The sequence below is a fragment of the Monopterus albus genome, unplaced genomic scaffold (genome assembly GCF_001952655.1).
Source record: "Monopterus albus unplaced genomic scaffold, M_albus_1.0 scaffold80.1, whole genome shotgun sequence".
Lineage (NCBI taxonomy): Eukaryota > Metazoa > Chordata > Actinopteri > Synbranchiformes > Synbranchidae > Monopterus > Monopterus albus.
In genome coordinates this window covers 797,609-821,565 of record NW_018127960.1, presented here as the reverse complement: position 1 = coordinate 821,565, position 23,957 = coordinate 797,609, and the positions used below count along the sequence as shown (strand labels likewise).

The following is a 23,957-nucleotide window of genomic DNA, read 5'->3' as shown; positions in this document are numbered from 1 at the left end:
TAAAAAGTCAAAATGAGATTGCAGGACCTCATTAGGGAGCCATTGACATTTCACATCATTCTATTTGGAATCACTCTAATCAGAGTGAAAATGGCCCTCTGGTGCAGGCTGATGGACCGTCTAATCATCACTTATAGAAAATAAGAGGCCTGAGGGACTAACAGTGGGGGGGAAAATCACAATCCCCCAATTAGGTGGCAATAGACAAAAAACGGTCTCTTTTCCTGCAGCACCTTTTGCTGGTAAATGACTTGCAACACTTCAGTAGTCTAAGTATGTGTGTTGAAACACACATTTCAGCTTAGGAATTCTCAGTGCTACAGCTTACAAATCACAACAGTGTGCTTCCAACTTTGTGGCAGCGGTTTAAGGAGGATCCAAACCTGCTAAACATTCAAAAAAGCACTTTCCAGTTTTGTGGAACCAACCTGCACTAATGAAATCACAATGAAATGTTATTGGAGTTCAACTAACATGCAGTAATAAAGAAATGTGTTTCAGTCTGTTAATAAATTCAATACAGTTCAACAGTGTTTCAGCATGAAAAGCTGACTCAACCCATATCACAGCAGTGTTACGCTATGTCCACCAGAGGGCAGTATAAAATCACTTTTCAGAAAGCCTTGATATTCCAGCAGTGACACACACTTCATTCAGTTTGTTTTATTTAGCTAGTGAACATAAATGTAATGTAATATTTCACGTTAAAACAAGTGGCTGAAGATAGAAACAAAACTGCAGTGTATTTTTAAAATTACAACTTTAACATTTGTACCTCTTTTTTAAGTTCTTCCAGTAACAACGTACATACAGTCTCTTGGTCTGTCTACTAACTGAGGTCACTCACCCAACAGATGTGCTTTTTTCATGCAATGTCTCCAAGTGAATATTAAAGAACAAACAGTCCTTGTAAAGATAAAACCTGCATTTGGATAAATATTATTACAACACATTTCGTTTCCAATCTCACAGTTGTGCCAAATCTAATGCTGCTCACGTCCCTGGCTGCTGCCCCGCTTCTGCAAAAAAACAACAACAAACAAAAAAAACAAGGCAGACAAATTGAATAAAAACCTATAAACTCAGGTAAAACATGAATGAGCTTTAACTGCTTGAAACTGAGGATCAGTGTACTGCACCGTCGATGTGAATGATATTTTTGTGGCCCGGTCTGGTTCTAGCAGAATATGAATGACTGTGTCCCTTCTGAAAATAGTTTTCATTCGACTGAACAAAAGCCTCCTTCACTACACAGAAACTCACCGACTGCAGAAGCTGTATTTCTGAACGGAGCGCCTCTCGCAGCAGCTCCAGCTCTCCTTCTTTATGCATCTCCAGCTCCTTTCTCAATCTGGTAAACAAACCAATGTCAGTTTCTAAAACTGGTGGATGAAAACTAATTAAAGAGCAATTTGTAACAAGAAGCTTCAGCATTTTCAGTTCTTTATATTGAAATCTGAAGCTTTTTGAAATGTTTTAATCACTGAGAAAATAAACAAAACTAAATGAACTATAGTGGTGCTCATGACGATAGTGGCACAGAATGCTCACACATAATCCAGTATATCCCAATTTCACATAAATAACAAATAAGATGCTTTCTATTTCAATATTTTTACTAGTAATATGCACAATAACTTGCTGTAAGCTGCTGTAGACTAACAGGAAATAGGACTTTATGATACTTAGCTCACACCTGTCGTATGATTCTTGCCTCAAACATACTGCTGTCAGTACCTTAGATCATTGTGTCACCTTTGACCTGATAAAAGACTGAGTACCCCTGCTCTGTAAATACAATAAATATCCAAATATGTTTTGAAAAATAACACAGCTGTAGAAAGAAGTCCTGCTCTAATAAGCTGCACAGGGGTGAAGATTTCCAGAAGGCTCCAAAGGACAAATTAACAGACAGCAATAAATCAATTGTATACATTTGTCACACTGAAATCATCAGCCTGTAGCCAACAGCAGACTTTAAAATGCGTGGTTGCAGGAAAAGAAATCAAAATGAGGAGGGACACACCAACCAAAACACATTAGATCAAGACTCAGAAGTGCATTATTGCAGTGCCTGTTTACTGAGGAGTAATCCAGACCTGCTATTTCATTTACTCTTAGTCCACTGTCAGTTTTCATGATCATGGCATCCTGGTTGACTCTGTTGTTTACACTGCAGTAATAATCTCAGGATTACGTGCACTGACTGTGGTTTCTGTCATACCTTTGTAAAGTTTTGTCTCCGCTGCAGCAGACAGGGCAAAACAATGCTGGTTGAAAAGCATCAGTTTTATACTTTACAGAAAATTTAGGCAAAAAGAAGAAAAGTAATGATCTCTGAACACTTGTAACCTTCGGTCATTGCTCCTGTAACAACCTCTTGTTCGTAAAGAATCAGATACAAACAGTTTGAAACATGCAGGCAGAAGAAAGGCGACAACCTGAACCTTCTGGGAACACGACACGCTGCCCCTCTGTTATAAACTAAAACTATCTCTGTCTGTAAAAACTGATCATATAGTAAAAAAAAGAAATAATTCACACTCTAACTTCATAAATGAACATTAAACTGCTTTATTCAGTTCAGTTTACCTCTGGAAAACATTTTCAAAGCCAATGAATGCCTTGGCTGTTATACAGCAGGCGAGTGTGAAGGAAGTGCACTGGGCTACATCTACGACAAGCCTCTGTCTTTCTTTTATTGGAAGTTAATGAAACAATAAAAGAACAAAACAAAAATTGTATTTTCACTGTCTGAAAATCAGCAGCAGTGTTTTAAAATTCACACTTTGTGGAACCTAACAATCAGTTTTTAAGGTGAGTGCTGCCACAGCACAATGTTGTTTCTACCAGGAAGACACTCATTTGGCACACTGGATAGCGGGCGTCTCTGCAGAGTTTTATTAGATTCCTGCAGTACCGTGACATCTTTGAATGCGACTTCACAACTGATAGAGCAGTAATATATCAAGAGGAAAACCCTACACATCAAAACCTACATTACAGCTTCTAAGCCATCAGTCCCAAGCACACTGACTGGATATTTCAGGTATCTTTCTATTCTGTGACAGTGAACAATCTGCACCATCAGCCGCCCTGTTTTGCACACTGAACACTTTTTAAATGACTGTAGCACTCATTCAAATTGACATGCATTCAATTTCCAACAATCAATAAGCGCAGAGTTAAATATGCGTTTTAAAGAGACGCTGCAGTGGCTGAAGACAGGATTGATGGTTTCAGTTCAGAATGGATGATCAGAAGAATGAGTGAGAGGGGGCCCCTCTCATCCAAAGCCACATCCTCAGCACTTCCTGAGGCTAATAAGCCCAGGGATAATGAAGAACCTCGTATATTTGATGAGACTGATGGATGAACAGGACATGCTATCCACATGCACGATTTAAGGCAAGGCCGGGAAAAGCAGCGGGCACTCAGAACATAAAGAGGGAGTAATGGACAGAGAAAAATAAATAGGGCTGAGGCAGAACATACAGCTGAATGTGGCGGCTCGTATTATGACTGATTACATGAGTATCATCCTGTTAGCAAGCACAGTGAGAACACCTAATTACATACAGGCATAAGGTGATTTAAAAGGAGTTACAATAAACAAATGCATATTAAAATATGACTTTAAGACCATGTATAAACACCATCATCCAGACAGGTTTGGGGATTTGTTAATCACTTTACATCTATGTTACTGTAGAGAAGACATTACCCAAAGTCGTGGCATCAGCAGTAACAGTGACTCCTTCCTGGAACACTATTGATCTCCAGTCTTTAATCAAATAAAGGAAGTCTTGTAACAAGATGGCCCAGCGCTCACCTACCAGTCATTTTTCATTGGGACATGATCAATGCATATTCTACAACTAAATGATATTCAAATGTGGTGAGTAGACGGTGTCTGAGAAGTCCTGATGAGCGGTGTACGCTATCAGTGTCTATTGTTCTGTTTGGCTGCATTACTATACTGGTTCCTCTCATCAAACCATTCAGCGGTTAGGATGTGAATACGATGCAGGAGCGTTCACAATCAGCAGACCTCAGTCCAGTTAAACACCTACTGGAGGCTTTGTATCACTCTCCACTACCACCGTTTCAACACTAAAAGGCCTTTTCCAGTGTAATCTGCTGTACCAACCCATAACTGAACGTCCTTGCCCAGGGTTCTGCTTTTGTTTCCCCTGCTTTCAGCACCCCTCAGGAGGTGCAGTAGAACTAAATAAAGTTCCATGTACTCACAGAAGGAGGGGGTGGGTGCTTTAGGATGTGAATACTATGTACAGTTTAGTACTGTACATATCTCACCTCAGTCGAAGGCGTATGGCTGTGGGGTTCCTCCGTACATGTAGTTTACAGTACAGGTACATACACAAGTCGTATTTTTCCTAAACTGTATTCATTTGTTGGTAAGTTGCTGGATAAGCAACTCTCTGTCCCTCATTTGTTTTTCCTCACAAACCTCCCTGCAACAATCACATTAGTCTCTATTTCTTTTTTCCACTTGTTGACTGAATGAAATACACTGCAGGCCAGAGCCTTAATTAAGCCAAATTGTCTTAATGCCCGGTTATTTACACTTCTAGATCTGGACTCCAGCCAGGAGGATAGAGAGAGAAATACAGATGGAAGCTGGGCTCACCGGTCTCTTCAGCACTTCTCACAGTGTGATTCAGTTCTGCGCCTCATAAATAATACCTTTTATCTGACAAGCATGCAGAATGCTGGGTTACGTTGTGCTGTTGTTAACACTGTGACTCCTTCCTCTGTGCACTTAGCATGATGAGAGCGGCTGCAGCTATGAGTGCCACTACTGAGATGAATTTTTAGCATTTAAAGTAAAGAAAACCACCGAGTCCTTGTGTGGAGAGGACAGTGGTTGAACTTTGTACAACAGGGCCTCTGACTGTTCGCAAGACACAAAACACAACTAATTAAACATCAGCACAGCTTAAAATATCCAGGGGCTCTAAGGAGACCTCTGTGAGTTAATGTTTTATGAGTTGCTACACATCCTACTGATTTATTTACAGTTTGTTCTGTTCTATTTTGCTCCTTTGTATTTTATTTGCTTTTATTTCCCAGTAGCATTTATGTCTATTGAGGATGACATTCTGAGACATACTGAGCAGAACCATGTGCCAACCCTGTGGTACCAAAAACCTTTTATTCAGCGGTGTGGTAAGTTTAAGTGCTTAAGTACTATATTTGAGGTACTGCCCTGTGCTTCCATTCTGTGGTCCTGATAATAACTAATATTACAAGCTTACATAACACTGGCAGAGGCAGGCTCTGTCCAGACAGCTGATGATACTCACCTTAGACAGGTGCTGTCAGTAAGAGGTTTCTGACTGACAAACTGGATCTCTGCTTTCAGAGACTCTGTCACTGCCTCGGCCTCACTCAACTGCCACTCCAGCTCTGTCGTCACAAGTAATAAATCAGACACAACAAGAGACACACATTCTGTAAGTGCATGAAAACATTTGCTGAGGCAGCTGACAACTGGACAAAATCTGGATTATAGTCCCTCCACCATCACCTTGGGATGTTCGTACTGTAAAGCACTTGACCTCTCTGAGGCCAAATTTAGCACTGCAAAAAGAACTGCTGTGCATTGGTTTGGCCTCTGACAAACTCTGGTATTCATGGCTCTTTTACTCAAACTGGGCTTATTAATAGTATTTCATCTTCAAACCTGTACCTGTAGTGTAGTAATACATTATATATTTTTGGTTACAACATACCTGCACCTGTATTTGTACTGGGCAGCTTCCTACTAATGCATACTGTCTGTATATAAGGTTCCTTTAACTTACATTACAAAACATTTTTCCTGCCATTTGTGATCTCCTGTCTAACCCAACCATAGAGCCAGAAACATCTACACTCAGGATTCAACTGTCTTGGCAGTGTGGTTGACTTTTCAGTGTTTAACTGGTTTTGGCTGTTATTATTTTTACCCCTCCAGCTTTAGGTTCATTGACAGAATGTTAAAAACAAGCTGGAGAATTGATGGTTTACAACACAGTTTGTGAATCATAAAGTGTGTTAAGCAAAAAAAAAAAAAAAAGAAGTGTAGCAGTTCTCCATGTACATACTCTTTTAAAACCACATTATGTGACATGAAGTACAGTACGCACCTTTCAGGTTGCTATCCAGGCCCTGTAACTCCAGCTGGAGCATTCTCTTCTCCCCCTGCATGGAGCTCATGTGACTGTTTCTGCAGCTCATCAGCTCCACCTCTGATTGTAGTTGGAGAAAAGAACAATTGACTGTTTCTGCAGCTCATCAGCTCCATCTCTGATTATAGTTGGAGAAAAGAACAATTTGTTGCCCTATAATGAACGTCTGCTGCTCAACAAAAGAAACATTTTCTTCTGCAAAGGTGCAATATAAGCATTTTTGAAATTCACTTGAATGGAACACACAATCAGATAATGTTGATCTCTTAAGCCCAGATATAATGTGTAATGTGGTTGTCATCAGTGATGGGAAATACACCCTCACTGTCGTCTAACTATTGAAAAGACTTCTTTGTCATTAAATGTTGCTTGGCCTCAAAAAACGCAGTCTACTACCTTCTATAAACACTGACTGAATTTCTCTACAAATAGTGTTATTTGATGGTTAAACTTAATGAGTTAACATGTCCATGTTCCAGTTGGACAAACATTGCTTCTTTTGTCCAATTAGAACACCCCTCTCTAAACAGGGGTGGTGGACTAAGACACAACTTGTCATCCATCTACAACTCTTTTGAAATCTCTACCCAAACATTTCCACTCTACACACACACCAGGACAATAGGCGTTGGTCCACCTGTGACAGGTAAAGACAAATACCTCCTCCTCACCACCAGTCGGACAGAACTGATGAAGCCTCTTGGGTGAAAGGTGAAATGTCTTCTGCCTAAAACTATGTCCAGATGATTTCTTCTATGTGTTTTCAGCTTAACGAGTTAAATACACCACACATGTACTATTGTATTCATATAGTCTCCAAGCTCTACAGGGAAACAAACCATCTACCCAGTATACTTTTATTGCCAATGAATTTACCACTCACATGAATGGTGGTGTGTTCACAGCTAGTCTCATTAGTGCTGCAGAGGACAGGTGTGATAGAGCGTAGGCTGAACACAGTTTAAATCTCATAATGACATGAGGGACTTTACATGTCAGGGACTCGGTATATGTAACTGTGTGTGTGAAGACGCAAAGCAAACCAAGCCTTGGGCTGAATGAACTTTTCTACAGAAAACTTCTTCTAGGTTTAATCTAGGACTGTTATGTGTGAGAAACTGAGTTTAGTAAATTTGTTTATTTTCTCATTCTTTCTTCCTTTTTCAAGATTTTGGTGTAAATTTACAGAGAGATGGACAGGTTTGACAGGTCCATGGTAAACTGGCACTAAAACACCTGCAAACCTTCAACCCCAAATGATCATGATCAACTTATGATCAACTCAGTAGTATGAGCATATTTTTTATAATTAGTTATTTTCATTTTCCTCCCACATCTATACATTTAAATCAAATTCTTCATGAGCTCATTTTCACTTTGCAGTATGTTGTCAACATGTGAGAGGTCGTGATCTTTAAAATTCATACAGCTGCTATCACAAACTGTACTTTACCTGCAGCACCTATATGAAATAAATAATTTTGAACTAAGCAGCCAAGGGGCACATCTGCATGAAGTAACTCACGTCTACTGTGACAATAGTACGATAAGCCTGCTTTATGACCTTGGTATAATGATTCCACCTCCCTCTCCAGGTCCAGTATCTCAGTGTGCATTTGGCTTTTAAACACTGTCTCTTTGGTCTCTCGAAGACTGAAGTCGCTGTTGAACCTTGAAATCTCTTGCAGGAAGTTCTCTTCTTCATCCTTCGCCTTCCTCTTTACCGTGGCCTGTTGTGAAAAGAAGGATCATACTACAATGACTTCTACAACTGCTACTGATTTTAGGAGAATTCTGAGGAAATCCTTATCTTTAAGCACGTTATTTCACTGTTGTGTAATATTGTATACTATTATTTTTACATTTGCTTTCTTTTCTACCTCCCTGTGTTGTGAATACACACAGTGGGTTGACGTGATCTGTGTTCATATTTTCACAAAAATTGTGCAAATCTGGGATCAGCTTAAAAATGCTTTTTGAAAAATATGACATCCCTTTGAAGACTTATGTGGGAGAGGGGCTGACACAGTTATTTGATGGACAGAAAATTGTCAACCATTCTGGTCAATTTATCAACTGAACTGACAGAGGTTCTTCAGTGACCATCTGGTCTTCTTTTCCATCTTAAATCACTGTAAATTTAATACCTCTTAGACTTTAATCAAATGGTTGAAAGCATCATCTTGGACTATGATGGCCAATTTTACCTATTTTGACATTTGACCAATCAAAAGAATTACTGACACATTAACTGGTTATGACAATAACAGTTGCAGCCATTGTTGCAGGTTTGTACACTGCTTATAGTGGACACTAAAAACAGGTTGGAGTAATTTTAAAAGCTTTGTAACGCAGTAAATAAGGAACAGCTGGCCATTGTTCTAACATACAGTGGCACAATGGCCACTCTCCAAATAACGGTGTGAGATGTAAACATTGATTCCGACTTGAACCCACTAGACGTTCCTTGAGGTGGCTCTTCTGGCAGAGCAGCTCCTCCATTTGCTTCAACATCTGCTCTTCACATTTCTTCATCAGACCATACTGTAACTTCATAGCAGACAACTGCTGAGCCTGCAACACAAACAGGTGAGCAGGAAGTTAAAGCACACAGTCTGACAGACAGATGTACAGGGAGGGAGACAGTACATGTGAGATACTGTATGTGACATGTTAGTGACCCTTACTGAGAAATGGTGAACAAAACTGACCTGTTTCTTAAATTGTTAAATCCTGACTTCATTTGTCAAAGTATCTATATACAGTATATTCCATTTACATGCCGTCCTGTCGTTTTAAAGTCTGGATATTTCTCTCTGCTGACGTGCAGACATTGGACTTTTTTTTTTTTTTTTTGCAGTTTTCAGACTGTTACTCAAGCTGCCAAAGAGGAAGTGAGCTTACTGTTTCTTATATGATAATAGAGAAACACAATACATTTTCAGCAAGCACAAACAGGTCCCAAGTTCTCTAAACACTACTGTACAATTAAGACAGCTCTCATAAACAGTCAGAAAAGAAACTGTGTTGTGTGTTTCCAGAACAAATACTCTGACAGACATGGGGTTTTATTGAGCAACCTTTCTAACTGGACCCACTAATTTCCTCTTTTAATCAGATGTCCACTTTTATAAGCACAGGCAGAAGTTAGCAATATTTTTGAAAGGTCAACAAGCCTTTTGTCATCATATCTCACACATGCTAAAAGGTTTCACTAATGCTATCCGGTGGAAATTAGCCATTGATTTTACACTGGCACTTGCAATTGATCTTTTGCACTGTTGATGAAACAAATTAAATCATAAAGTAGATCAGGTCATCAATATGTACTTCTTCCCCTTATGTGTCACTGTCACTAATACTGTATGCTGCCTCAAGGTAAAACAATTCATCTATATTATACAACAAAGTAAACGTTACATTTACAACACATACAAATTTACAAATGATCTCAGTTTTATAAAGGTTTCCCATGATGACGCTACTGACAAAATGGTAAAATATTAACCAGCAGTCAATATATGATATTATTGTTCCCTAAGCAAGAACCCCAGATAAACACTTATCTGGAGACAAAGTTCAAAGTCAAACCAAATGATATGCTGTGATGCAAGTGAGTACTATGTTGTGCAAATATCAGGCTGTTCAAAACCACAAGTCCCATCGAACATGTAACTCACTCTGAAATGTACTGAAACTGGTGAACAAGCACCAGAACACCCCCAATATCAATTACAACAGGAAAAAACTATTAAAATATATTAAAAATATAAAATTATATCATGAACCTGTTAAAAAAATATTAAAATGTATTTAGGGCATTGTCTTGTGTCAGGAAACTAATAATATTGCAAGTAATTTCAAATACACCCTGCACAAATAATCAAAATATCTAAAGATATCTATGTAAACATACTATTAACACTGTATCAATGTTGCTCTCATGCCATAAAATGTTATAACTCACACATGAGCAAGGCAGTAAAGATAAAACACACACTGTAACATATCCTGACCTTTTTATCAAGTTCAGCTCTGGTGTTTTCATACTTCTCAGTGGTGCTCTTGATCTTCTCATTGCATCTGATGATGGCTACTTTGACTGAAACAAAGATAACTGATTAACAAAATAAGTAGGCTAATGTTAAGATGGACTGAACAAAAAAAGGTGCACTTAAGATAATGTTAAATAATATGTAGGCCACACAAGAGGAAGGTCCCTTTGCTGTTCATGTTGCTGACCTGGCTAGGTGGCACTGTAACTACACCTAGCTTATGGTTATTCAGCTATGTTTCTAGCTGAAATGCCAGCAGGTGAGAAATCATACCTTCTTTGACTTTTTGTGTCTGTGCAGTTAATTGTTGTTCAGTTAGAAGGATTTGTTGAAAGAGTATGTCTAAACTCATTTGGAGTCAAGAGACGGCTTATAAGTAACCTAGAATCAAAGGAACAAATCCTATACTGGATAAAAGGTTTGTAGACTTTCTTCAGTTAATTGTTGTTCAGTTAGAAGGATTTGTTGAAAGAGTATGTCTAAACTCATTTGGAGTCAAGAGACGGCTTATAAGTAACCTAGAATCAAAGGAACAAATCCTATACTGGATAAAAGGTTGACAGCTACTCTACTCTACTCTACTCTAGCCTTTCTTCTTCTTCTTCCTTTGATTTCACTGACTGTTGGCAAGTAGCGAAAGTTGAATTACTGCCACCTACTGGACTGGTGCGTAAAACAGTGAAACAACGAACATGTACAATCGCACAATCAATCAATAACACGCCTTTCAATCAATAACGTGCCTTCTTCAACCAGCTAATTACTGCCCTGGTCCTAGCTTGTATCAGGGCTAACTATGATGCTAACTAGCTAAAGCTACGCCAGTGACCCCGCCCACCCTACGTCACGTCACCTCCAGGCTATGTGATTTAGTTCGTTTTTTTCCTCCATACATTGTAAATAACTCTAAAGTTGATAATAAAACACTGTTTTTTTACTTTATGTTGGTACAAGTTTAAGTCGAAACGCTAACAGGTGCAGTACAGTTGTAAAACATGCAAAGAAAACGACTCCTGCCGATAAAATAAGGTTTGTCAACACAGCTCGCTAACGCAAATCATGTCCAGCTCAGCATCCATTAGCAATACATTGCTAATAAATTAACGCGTGCCTTTTTTTGAGACACCATTCACTACATGTATCTGCTGTTCATAACTTACAGCAGCTTTACCCAAATGTTGTCCCTGAGCCCATTTGTAGGTCTCCACTCACTTCAGGGTTGAGCATTATTGCTGTGCACACTCAGCTCTCTCTACTGTAGCTAATCCACTGGGACCAGCTGAGTTCATTTGTCACAGAACCACTGACTTTGACCAATTTTCTCCTTTCACCACTGGGACAGAAAAGGCTTCTGATCCGGTGCCATGAAGCGCATTACAGCGTGAAACGTTAAATGGCCCGAGGACTACATCATTTTGACATTCATTAGCAAAATTAATATCACATATTGATTGAGGCTTTTCGTAAATCACCAGGCTGAGCCTTGTCCCTGCTGAAAAGGTTCCCTTTGGAGACTTCGGAACAGCAAAGTCATCAAAGTGTAAGCATACAATTAAATTAGATAAGCTGTCGTTGATTTGTACTCATTTTCTGTCTCTGTTCCAGTCATGTCCTGTGCAAACGTAGCTGTGGACGTTGGCCTGTGGCAGACCTGTTTCAGAGATAAAGGTCTTTTTGGAAAGGTGACTGTACCCGTTGATTTGTACTCATTTTCTGTCTCTTTTCCAGTCATGTCCTGTGCAAACTTAGCTGTGGACGCAGAGATAACAGTCTTTTTGGAAAGGTGACTGATTCATTGTAGGACTGATTCATTGTACCTGCAGCTTCCTTTCCAATAAGGGATTTTTCACTGATCTTCGAATGAAGCTCCGTCTCCCTGTATGTGTGTACAGGGCTGATTTACTGGTGGTATACGCAGCATCCTTGATTGATTCGGCCCTGTCTTTAATGCAGAAAGGCTCATTGACATAGTCTGGTCCCATGTATTTGGCCAAGTGGTTTGAATAGACCATATCGACAATCAATGAACTGTAGGAAGAATTACAATCCGCAAGATGCATCATCTGTGTTTTGTTTGTTTGATTTCCTGCCATAGGTTGATCACGTTGATCACAGAAAGGCGTTCAAAATGGGATGCTCATATTTTAATCCCAACATACTGTATCATAAAATAGTTAAGACAGTGACCTTGGCTTTAGAACTACCAACAGATGGCGACAGCCACACAGGGTCCACTCACGGTGTGGACTGAGGACAGCTTTACTTGAAGGGTATCACAGGCCATCAACAGCACAGAACCCGGAGTGTGTCAGCATCACTACCCGGCAGCCTCTTCACCGTTGCCAGCTTCTTCCTCACTAACATTATAGCAAACTGGGAGGAGCCACGTGTGCTTCAAACATCATGAATACGCCACAGTGCGTAGTGTTCAGCCGCAATATGTCCATTTATTTTGTCGCTCAATTGGCACTCAAGTGAAGAAAGGGCTCCAGATATAACAAACTGCCATATAAGCTATTCCACATGTTGCTGTCATGCAATAAAAAAAGCACTTAAGCCATGCTCTTTGACCTCTTCCTGTCAACTTTAGCCCAGTGAAATGTAAACCAGCCCACACACATCAGCAGCTGAGGAGCTAGCTTCATTTTATAACATACAGTTTTGATTATAAAGGACTAGACCGGTGATTTGTGGGGTATGTGTTGTGGAAAGCGAATTAAACACACTACCCCTGTAGAGTTTTGCAGTGAGTGAGCTACAGTGACGGAAACCTTTCCAAATGATCACTGTGCTGCTGTACACCCACTGGGACTTGTCTCCGGGTGCTCATTGGGAGAGTTAAGTGAACTTAACGCTAATTATTTATTGCCTGTGCTGCTGTTATAGTATTGACATAGTAAGGGAGTGAGTTTGCTGTGATAGGAGCCCATCTTTGTAAATTTATGATAAGATCACTGTACTTTAATGCGAAGCTGGCACTCTCCTGCTGCTGAATGCGCTAGACAGCTGTGGGGCTTCAGTTGGCTGGGTGCGCTCAGACGCACAGACACAAGCATCCCACTGGCTGGAGCTGGAGGACAGTCGCCCGACTCGCGTCCACCGCTGCTCTGATCCCTTGTCTTTGTCTCTCGGCGGTGAGAAGACCAGCCCGCGGAAAGGAAAGAAAGAACCATTATTTTTCTATACACTACGAAGAGTCAGAAAAAAACCTGCGGAATCAGGACTTGGCACTTTTTGGAGGGGAAATAATTTCTCGCACGAGTCGAGCAGGATATGTTTCATCGGCGCGCACACTGCTGCGTCTTTTCAATGGATTTTAATACAGTGGAAGTACCCTGGGAATTAAACTACTGTTAAGTCGTTCTTAGTTTGCAAATTTGGTTCAAACGAGGATTAATGCTTCATACTGAGAAGAAGACGATGATTATCGCAGCACTGTATGTTCTTTTGCCTCTTTTAGGTAAGTTTTACTTGGTTCATTAAAACCAAAAGCTGACAGTTTGATAATAATTCACCTCATTGGTTATGAGCACTATAATAACTGGAGTCCGAAAGGCAGCGACTGCTCTCTGAATCTGAGTAACACGTCCAGTAGCCTAAACCACAGGTTTCCTAAACTAGTACATGGAAAACTGCGCTGTCGGTCCTTTAGTGAAAGTCATTTTCACTCAACTCCGGATTTTCAGTTTCCGTGACACAGAGTTTTCACGTTGTCACTGGCAAATCTCTTTAAGCTTTGAATATTTACTGTGAATAACTATACAAATGGCGCTCAAAGGTGCATTATTACTTTTATTGTTAAAATGTGGCTTCTCGTTCCAGATGTGTTGTCTTACGCCGAGGAGAACCTGCGTGGTGTGCCCACCCGGCTGGACTGTGTCAGGGCCAGCGAGCAGTGTCTGAAGGAGCAAGCGTGCAGCACCAAGTACCGCACGATGAGACAGTGCGTGGCCGGCGGTAAGGAGAGCAACTTCAGCATGGTGGCGGGCCTGGAGGCCAAGGACGAGTGCAGGAACGCCATGGACGCGCTCAAACAGAGCCCGCTGTATAACTGCCGGTGTAAAAGGGGCATGAAGAAAGAGAAGAACTGCCTGCGCATATACTGGGGAATCTACCAGACATTACAAGGTTGGTTTAGTTCTTTTGGTGGAACTTGTCAAGAACCACCCCAAGATGCAGCCACACCCCTAGAGCAGATTGTGATTGACAGGTGTAGGCAGTAGAATTTGTGATTTAGTTTAAAGGTCTCTAAGAGAATCAGTCAGCCCCACAGTGTCACTGCTTCTTGTTTGGCGATGCTATAAAACCCCCACAAAGTCTCCCATGTCTTCGACTGGGCAGCACTGGCACATTTAAATATAGTTATATATATATTATATAGTTATAGCAGCTATAGTTATGGTGAAATGGACATTCCCAGCAGGTTTTCTGATCTGTTCTGTAAATGGGTTGATGATTGGTTGCCCTATCTCCCCTAGCCGCTATAGTCCTCACATTCCCTCATAAGCATCCAAAAACTTTAGAAGTTTTACAAAGCTCTGTCTTTAACAGTCCGGTGTGATCATGCGTAGTCACTCAACTTTCATTCAAATTTGGCCCCTGACTTGGTTCACATCCACAGTCCTACAGAGCTGAGGCACTTTTTGACCTCCTAAATCACTTTCCTTGAAGCTAATGGAGCATGAAGCCCCTCAGCGCTGGCAGCGCCATCTTAAAGTGTTGATCACAGCAGGGGGGCCTTTTAGTCCCTGAACTGTATCCAGTCATCAGTGAGTTGACTTCCAGTTGCGCAGCACAGCTGACCAACCTGCCTATTCAAGCGTGTGGCTGTGCGCAAGCATGGATATCGACTGACCCAAATAACCATGTCACACGCAGGCCAATGTGACGGGTGAGGGATGATAAAACAGGAGGGGTTAAAATCTGTCTGTCTGTCTGTCTATCTATGGATGTCTAACATCGACTTGCCTTCCTCACAGGTAATGATTTCTTGGAGGATTCTCCATATGAACCCGTGAACAGCCGTCTATCTGACATTTTCCGCCTGGCTCCCATTATTGGTAAGAACAAATAATCTACTCTGTGGAGTCATTCCTTTGTGCACGCTCTTATTGAAGGTTATTTGTGTGTCAAGTATTATCCTCCCTCATTCTCTCTGCTGTCTGCCTTCCTCTCCCCTCGGTTTTGCCCCAGCAATACTGCATGCTGACTAGAAGTGACCTTGCATTAGGGAGCTATAGTTCTGGGTCTCACCAAGAAGCAGTGGATAAATGCTTCAGATGTAGAAGGAGGGCTCTGTTGTTAGTGTAGTTAGCTGTGGTTGTGGACAGCTTGTGGCTGTTTGAATCCACTTGTTGAAAAGAGCATGAGTGAGTAGCTCTGTCAGTAATGTGGAAAAGCATGACAGGCAATTTTCTGTTCACATCTATGTGTGGGAGTGAGCTTGACTCAAGCCTCTAGATGGCGATGTTATTCCCTTCTTCACAGCCACTCAACTGCTCCGTGCTCCCACAGTTGAAGCCTGCTTTGGGTATTTGAAACACTGATGTATGAATGTGGTACAGTGATGTAGCTGCTAACAATTTCATTATTAAATTGCAGATGAGTACTATGTCTAATCCGACCCAGATCTTCAAACAACAAGGCTGATATTTTGACCCCTTTTGATAGAGTGGAGCCTTTTTTCCTGTTTCCTCTGTCTCAGAATCAAATGCTTCTCCTACAGCAGGGTGAGCTCATAATGTAGGTGGGGAGGTACAGATACAAATCACTGACTGAGAAGTCAGCGTTTTTTGTAAAGCCTATTTTCTCCTCTTGCTCCTCTGTGTAGAAAAAGAGGACTTTCACAGGAAGCAAACTACTGTATATGACCCTGGCCCTTAATATGCCAGTGGGTCCCAGCAAAGGGCGAGACACCCACAGGCCATCAGGGCTGAAGAATGTGCAGCACAGGATCATAGTTCACTCCACAGACATGTGCCATCTCTCGACAGCCGGAGCTGCAGGTTCCAGGTGTGGGAACAGACAGATTTATAGTGTCATTCTTGTCGTGAAGGCTGGCATTCCTTATTTGTTGTCTGAATGGCTCGTTATGTTGATGTATGGCTTGGCATGTACAGTATTCTCTCAGCCATCATATCAGCCTGAGTCTGTCATTACTGTACACTTATGGAGAGTGGGGTTGCAACAACTCATTATTGTCATTATTAATTAAACTGTAGGTTACTTTTTTTTGCTCAATTAATTATCTCATATGTTGAAATTTAATGAAAATATGCAGAGCGCAATTTCTCACAGCCCAAGGTAAAGATTTTCTAAATGACTCAAATGACTGATCAGTTTTTGAGATGGTTGTTGATTAAATTTCTAGGAAGTAATTCAGTGGTTCAAAGTCTTTTTGACTTGTGATACATTAAAATGAAGCAACATTTAGATGTGAGTCCTTGTCAGTTGAGATAAATGATTTTTCCTTTTCAGGCTGAAGAAGCGAGTAAAGTTTAGGAAAAAATGTCATGTTGTGTAACATACAACAACTTATTTCATTTTTATTCATCTTGGGAATGTTAGATTTATTTACAGTATGGACCCCATCGATTTTTTTGGAAGGTCCCAAACTACTGTACGTTGGGTCCACTTGACTGCTGTTGCAAGTACCTTGTTATATTTACTGAGAGATTTGTTTAAAGCTCTCTTTTGACAGGTCAGGTCAGTCTGGGTTTATCCTGGAAAGCATGACCACTGACAGAATTTAAAGGTTCAAGCTAGAAGAAGAATAGCATCTGATCATTAGAGGAGAGTCATAAAGCAGGGGATGGAGGGTGAGAGGAGAAGGCTGCAGAGGTGAGGGTAGGTCAGTGAATGCCAGGGTAAGGCTAAGAGGGTGGGAGTGCTCAAAGAGAAAGCATCAGCTCACTCTGCCTCTTCTGTGCTTTCTATGGAACTCAAAGGGCAAGGTGACAGGCGAAGGAGTGAGGCAGAGATGATTAGAGCTTGCTTGTGATCTCTCAAACAGCTTTATATGTTTCTGTTTGTGGTGCAGCACAGATCTAGAAAATCATACCAAAAAAGCCATAAAACATACATAATTTGAAAAGGGCCTGATATAAAATGTACTCTCCTGAGATTCTAGTTTTTAAATTATGCACACAGAACTTTATATTGCAGGTAGGAGTGGTACTAGAGTGCAGTACACTACACAATTTGATAGTTTTTCTCATTGTCTTTCTATAGGTTCTATTTTCTTAGGTCTCCTGTATCACCTGCACCTTTCACATACCTTCAGTGTGATGCTGAAAGATAAAATACTAATGAGAGCTTTTATTGTGGTTCATAGTGCAAATTAGTAAAGGACACAGTTTTATTTTTGTGGAATGTGTGGAGGTTTCAGGCCCCAGTTTGTGATTTGTGTCGTCAGTCTGTGGTCAACCCCGTTTTTCGGCTCTCCAAACATGCCTTGTGTTTCTCAGTACAAGTCAGTGATCCCCAGCCATAGGAGCAATAGGCAGCCACCCTGATCCTGTAATTCCATAACCAACTCCATGTCTCTGACTCTAGTGACACACATACATACAGTGCACAGATGAACAGACACACACTGCTGTGCCCTGGACACTTGTTTCCAGTGACACACCCATAGGCATCAGTCTGATTTCATTAGAGAGACATGTAGGGTGCCTTCTGGGCCACACAGACTTACTGGATATGCAACTGAGGTAGGGTTATGATGTACAGTAAAGAATGCAGGTATTAAGATTCAACAAGAAAAGGCACGTTTGTTAGAGCCTGTGTGTAACAGAAGACACGTGCCATAATCCCACAAGCTGTAACGCGTCTCACAGATGATCATATTTTTTACTACGTCATCATCTACATTACTAGTCATTAGTCACTGTCAAGCTCTGGAAGAGGCTATTGCTTGTTTGTGTTTGTAAACACAATTTTAATAAATAATAAAACATGATAGAATGTTTAAATTAAATGACTAAATCTAAGTCGATTTTTGTTAAGAAATATACATGTGTATATAACATTCAGGCTAATAGATGAACACACACACACACACACACACACACAACACACAGAGGTTCCACTGGGCTCATTTACCTAATGATGTTCTGGTACCTGGGGCACAGTGCTGTTACCTCCTGGCCTGAGTCCAGTGAGTCACAATCAAAATGTAAGCAGCTCACTTTTCTGCACCAAAAAAGTCAGCTACTGAGAGTAGCAGCACGTTGCAGTGGTGTTTTTAGAGAAAACTGGTTGCGCAGTCCTTACATTAGATATTTGATTATTCATTTTTTGAAAGAATCGTGTTGTCTGAGGCCTACTTCTGGACATGACGTTGGCACTGTTGCATATTTAAGGATTTCAGATTGCTGCAGGCAGCCCTGGTTTTAATGGACTTCAGAAGCAGCACAGATTGAATGTCGTGTTGTTTGCTTTGGCAGTCCGTCCTGTCGGTGTCAGCATATCTTTGCTGCTTGGAATCTGCAGGAAGTGTTGCAGGATCAGCAGCCCCGTCATCTTTCCTGTCGATTGATGTGATCATTCAGGAGATGATACATTGCAGCCACTCTCCTTAAAGTATGAACATAGCACACATACAACAACTATCAGAAACTGTCGAGTACCTGGTGATAACATCGTATTTTCACAGAAATGTTATAAATGGTTTTCATAATACAGAACAGTCTTTTTTTGAGAGTTGCCAATTCCATCATATATTCATTCCTGTGATGACATGATGACAACTTGAACACATCAGTTGTGGTGACAGTAAACAAGATATTGTGTTTGAAGACATAGCAAAGCATGCACACTTCTTTTATTTTGTCAGTACTTCAGTTTTTAATGCAGGCTGTTCATTGCTTTCCTTGCTTTCCTTTCTTAACATGTCTATGCCCGGTCTCCTTTATCTTTCTTTCCCTCTTTCTCTGTTTTGGTGACTCCCTTTTAGTTAAAGGGCTCAGTGCATTTTCCCCATTAGTGGAAAAAGTGTGCTGGTCTCACTTGATCCCATACAACATGGATGAGATATGTAGATGCAGAGAAGTATACCTGTGTTAGATATAAACTAAACATTTCTTACTGCACATGTGGCGTTTTCATTCACTGTGTGTATACTGGTACGTTATGATGTGTAACCTTTCTAGAGATATGTTGGTTTTGTTAGAGGCTAGCTTAGTAAATCAGTAAACAAACAGACATCACACTGAGTAGAAAAGCAATAATTTTATATTGCACTGTGTGAGTTTGTGTAAGCTTAGAGGATGGAAAGAGCAGAGTTTAGATGAAATGGCTGCTTTTCTTCTCACCAGTTGCCCGTGTTTATGAGTCAGTGATCCATGCAGGAGGGAGCAACACAGAAACAGACAGCATTATTCTCAGATTCAAGTGGACTTGGAATTACTGCCGCACCATCTGGTCCAGGCTGCGGGAAAATCAAAGCAGCATAGGAAATGGATGAATTCATCGCCTGGGGAGGTTTTGTATTACTGTATTCATGATCACCTGCTGTTCCAGGTACCTTTTGGGTCCCATTTAAAACTTCTTCTCCACCTGTTATTTTCCTCTTCCCACCTCTTCATCTGCTACTTCTTGTTCTTGTTCTGCATCGTCTTGTTTTTCAACATTTTGAATATCTAGAAATATACAGCATTGCATGCCCAGTTTGTCATCATCATCATCATCATCATCTCATTTTTAATTCCTATGGACTGCCAAAGCACAACTGAGGTATGCTTGACTTAAACAATACATTCCTGTATCTGCAGAATGAGTAACTTGCAATAGTTTCATTGCATTCTGGCAAATCACTACAAAGATCATAGTGCATGACTGCTCTGTTTGCAGATAAGACTGTTTTATTGTGTGAGCCAGTTGTCATTTAGAAGCAATACGCTGAGAGGTGAGACAAATCTACCACGGAGCAAAAAGTGATACTAAACGTAACCGACAGTTTGGGCAGCAGCCAAAAGTGACTTAACAACAGAAGCTGTGGGTAAATGATGGGGTGGCAGTGGGTGAAAATGGATAAGAATGTCACAGATTCCAGAAGGTGCAAGCTATGAATAAAGATGAGTTTATACTACTATGATTTTCCGTCTGGCCTGTGGGCTGACCTTTTACAGTTCTCCTGCAGTTTTGAAGGGATAATACAGTATTTAGGTTGGCAGCACTTACCTTAAACGGCAGTTTGTACTTTGAAACTTTATAGTAAACAGGGCAATATGGGAGATTTAACACCTACTTTGACAATTAAACTTTTCTAATCCTTCTCCTCCATGTGTTTCCCTGTCCTTACATGTCAAGGGTATCAGCAGCTGTTACTTAAAATTAATCTAAATCTAGACAGATTTATTTGAGCATTGGAGCCACTGAACTCCAACCTGTGTATCTTCCCAGTTCTCTGCACGTGGCTCTGCAGTAATCACAAATTGCATTCTGTGGTTTGTAATGAATTTTCATTTTTTATGGTGTAAACTCTCTCCATAAGCTCTGTCCTCCTCCAAGTTGGCTGGTACAGCAGCTCTCTGTATATCACCCACTCACCACTCATAAGCCCCAATACACCAAAGCTCAGTATTGTGTCTCTTCCAAGTGTCAAGACTTCAAACACATCTTGTCCTCCTCCCTCCTACTTCTGAAATCAACCTTGAAGCGCAGTTGCAACGATGTGTGCATATAAGTGTGTGCGTACTGTGAGTGTGAAAACATCTGTAAGTGCGTGGCCCGGCTGTCAAGCCGAGGCAGTGCTTCAAATTCCCCTGTGCTGACGTGCAGGGCTGAGAGGCTGTCAGCACCACTCACCCACTGGCTGCAGAGGAAGTCACTCTCATTATGAGCTGCCAGTGTTTAGAGATAAGAGCGTCTACTGCTATCTTTTTCCCTGCTTGTGTTTGTGTGTATGCCTGCATCTGTGTGTGTGTTATGTGAGTGCGAGATATAGTCAGGGAGGGAATGCAGAGGAGTTACAGCGGTAGAAACATAATTTATTGTGCTGTATCTTTTGGAGAGAGAGAGAGTGCATCCTGCCTGTTCTCTTAACTTTATTTTTCTGCCTTTATTTATCCTGAGTTGGTTGACTGAGCACACTTGCTCTTCTTTCTGCCGTTCACTGCTTCACACTTATTCAGTCAAATGTATTTGTAGCTGGGAGTTACTCTGGATATAAACAGTCCTATACCACCAGGCAGAATTAGGGTTTACTTTCTGAAGTTGTTGTTGGAGTGGATGTTTCCTCGCTTACTTTTAGTCTTCAGCCTGTGATGCACCAAACAATACGTAGGATCAAGACTGGTACAGATCACCTTCTAACAACAGGGTGGTTCAAATTGCTTTTGGAGACAACACGGTGGATGACAGCTTCACTGTTATTATTAGAGCTTTGTTTTCAGGCACATCCCAAAGTCCGGTGGAAACACAAAATCATAATCTCTAATACTGACATCTTTATTTTGTGCATGTGTGTTCATTATTTCTCCCCTCACACCGCTAACAATAAAATTCATCAGATGAAACAACAGTGACTGGATCAAAAATAAACAGAAAATGCAAAGATTCATTAGGTAGAGAAAGGTTGGACGAGTGCACCACTCATGCCAGCCCAGAAATAAAGTTCTTACAATCTGTTTTTCTAGGAACAAGCAGTGCAGCTGATGAAGTCATGAGTTTCCTGGATTGGGTTTGAAATCATAGTGACCTCACTATTGTGCTTATTCTCAAGAAAAATACTCCGTCTTTGTAAGCTAAATGACTCACTCCCCTTAAGATAATATTAGCTTTTGTTTTTCTGCATGTCAGACCAACTGCAGCTCTGTATAGTTTGAACATCTACTTTAATTCTGAATAAAAAGTTTCCAGACAGTTTTATCCAGAATTCAGTTTCCACATGCTTTCTGACATTCATTCCTCACCCGTTGTTCTTCCCTTCAGCTGAAGTGCAAACTAGTTCCTACAACACAGAACCATCTTGGTTTGAGTACAGTCCTACTGTAGTAAATTTTACATGCCTTCCCATTTAACACACGGATACAAATAGACCCTTATCTACAAGGTTGACGATCATGAAACAAACAACATGTAGAGAACTTTACATACCAATTGTTGGTACAGACATTAGCATGTGTAATGCTAGTGTGAAGCTGTATGCTGCCAGAGCTGCAGCCTTGCCTTTAAGTTCTTTGTAGTACACTGACATGACATATTTCTGCTATGCGCCCTTGATGTATTCATTCACCGGTCCATACATTATCCATCTGCAGTGCTTTAGAAGAAACTGTCCCTATAAAGCTCATAGTCTCAACCCGTGCATAGCAGTTTGTTTTGTTAAAGGTTTCCAAATCCACAGACAACACTACTGACCCCATGCCTTGTCTCTCATGAAGCCCAATCAATATGGCGCCGTGTTAGATCGGAAACATGAGGCTGTGTCTACAAGAATCTATTGATTTCTCTCTTTTTTCCTTGTTCCTTCCATCTTTTCTGCCCAAGAGCTTCCTTTCAGGCTGAGACCAAAAACGTTATCCTTCAGGTGTATGGTTCCAGAAAGACTCGTGTTTTCTGAAAGGACACGGTCTGTTGTGGATTTGTGTTTTTCACTGACCTTGTCTCAGCTATGTCAGCTGACTTTTAGTGTAGCAGTAATGTGAACTATTCAGACATCCTAAGAGATGTTTGAGCAGATGGGCTGGAAGTGATGGTGGTTTGGGAGCAAAGGCACAACTTAAGGAAATTTCTCACTCCATTGTGGAAGAAAGATTATTCTGATTCAGTGGTAGCTGTCAGCTTGCAATGTAAAATGTACTGCATAATGCAGCAGGGACTGAACCTAGTTCAGATGTAATCTAATTCCTTAAGGCAAAGTCAAAAGAACACCTTTATATTCCATGTCTCACTGACTGTAGAGCTCCTTATTGTTATATTTCCTTGCAGGGCCTTTAAAATTCTCCTTTCCCATCAAGCTGCATGTCAGCTGGCCACTTAATTGAACATACTGTTTCAAAAATGACTGATCAGGTTGTGGGCCATTGGCAGAATAATTCTAACAGCAGCCATATCATCAGGTTGCCAGTCCAGTCGCTGGCTTGCACACCATGAGCCAAGAAAATCATTTAGTTAAAGGTGACCAGATTCACAGTCCCTCTGAGAGGTCTTTGATTGGATGTGAAGCGGAGGGGTGATTCGTCATTGTTAATAAATGTAGCTGACAGCTCAAATCAGCGGGAGGGAGCAGGTGCCAGGTCTGCCTTCCGCCACTGCTTTATACTGCATGCAAATATGGACAATTAACTTTTCCCATACACAGCTGCAGACACCTACGCAGATAATTATACACGAATATGTGTGCACATGCAGTCAGGCAAGACTAATGAGCAAAGGACTGACCACAGACTTACAGTATACAGTAAGAACTTTAGGTTTGAAACAGTGACATTTATAAGTAAATATGTAGCTTCCCCAAAACATAGTGTGGTGTGACAGGAAGTGTGAAAACACATTTTGACTGATGAATGTTAAGTACACCTGGTCAGGTGTTGCATGCTACAAGGGTAGTGATAGTGAATTTTATTAGTGACACTGTGGGTATTTGTAATCAAGACATTTAAAACAACTGTTCACTTTCTAACCAAATTTGATTTGATTTGATTTGATTTATTCTTTCAAGCATGTAAAACAGTTGATATGACAACACATAATTTTACACATA

General features: G+C 40.8%; 2 protein-coding genes across 6 annotated transcripts in view; one reads left to right on the top strand and one right to left on the bottom strand.

Annotated features, from left to right (window-relative positions):
• Nucleotides 1-662: 662 nt before the first annotated feature.
• Nucleotides 663-10,697, bottom strand: LOC109963812 (coiled-coil domain-containing protein 172). Its single transcript, XM_020606672.1, has 9 exons — nt 10,688-10,697; nt 10,523-10,550; nt 10,211-10,296; nt 8,652-8,768; nt 7,759-7,924; nt 6,153-6,254; nt 5,328-5,430; nt 1,264-1,351; nt 663-1,019 (listed from the first exon to the last, which is right to left on the bottom strand). Exons 4-9 carry the CDS (start codon nt 8,748-8,750, stop codon nt 984-986), a joined length of 594 nt encoding a protein of 197 aa, XP_020462328.1. The 5' UTR covers nt 8,751-8,768; nt 10,211-10,296; nt 10,523-10,550; nt 10,688-10,697; the 3' UTR covers nt 663-983.
• The window catches only part of gfra1a (gdnf family receptor alpha 1a), an 89,331-nt gene continuing 75,951 nt past the window's right edge, over nt 10,578-23,957 (top strand). Inside the window, exons 1-5 of one of the 5 annotated variants that reach the window (XM_020606669.1) lie at nt 10,578-10,667; nt 10,805-11,278; nt 11,855-11,931; nt 14,072-14,377; nt 15,229-15,309. In XM_020606669.1, the coding sequence (XP_020462325.1) occupies nt 14,185-14,377; nt 15,229-15,309 (274 nt within the window). In that variant the 5' untranslated portion in view covers nt 10,578-10,667; nt 10,805-11,278; nt 11,855-11,931; nt 14,072-14,184. Of the gene's footprint in view, nt 10,668-10,804; nt 11,790-11,854; nt 11,932-12,891; nt 13,710-14,071; nt 14,378-15,228; nt 15,310-23,957 lie in introns of those variants that run through there. The other 4 variants (XM_020606668.1, XM_020606670.1, XM_020606667.1 and 1 more) reach the window with 4 other exon arrangements.

Coding starts and splice junctions, on each gene's coding strand:
- LOC109963812 (XM_020606672.1), bottom strand. CDS start 8,750: ATGAAGTTACAGTATGGTCTGATGAAGAAATGTGAAGAGCAGATGTTG. Junction 7,925..8,651: donor GCCACCTCAAGGAACGTCTA/GTGGGTTCAAGT, acceptor TTTTCACAACAG/GCCACGGTAAAGAGGAAGGC. Junction 1,020..1,263: donor AAATACAGCTTCTGCAGTCG/GTGAGTTTCTGT, acceptor GTTTTTTTGCAG/AAGCGGGGCAGCAGCCAGGG.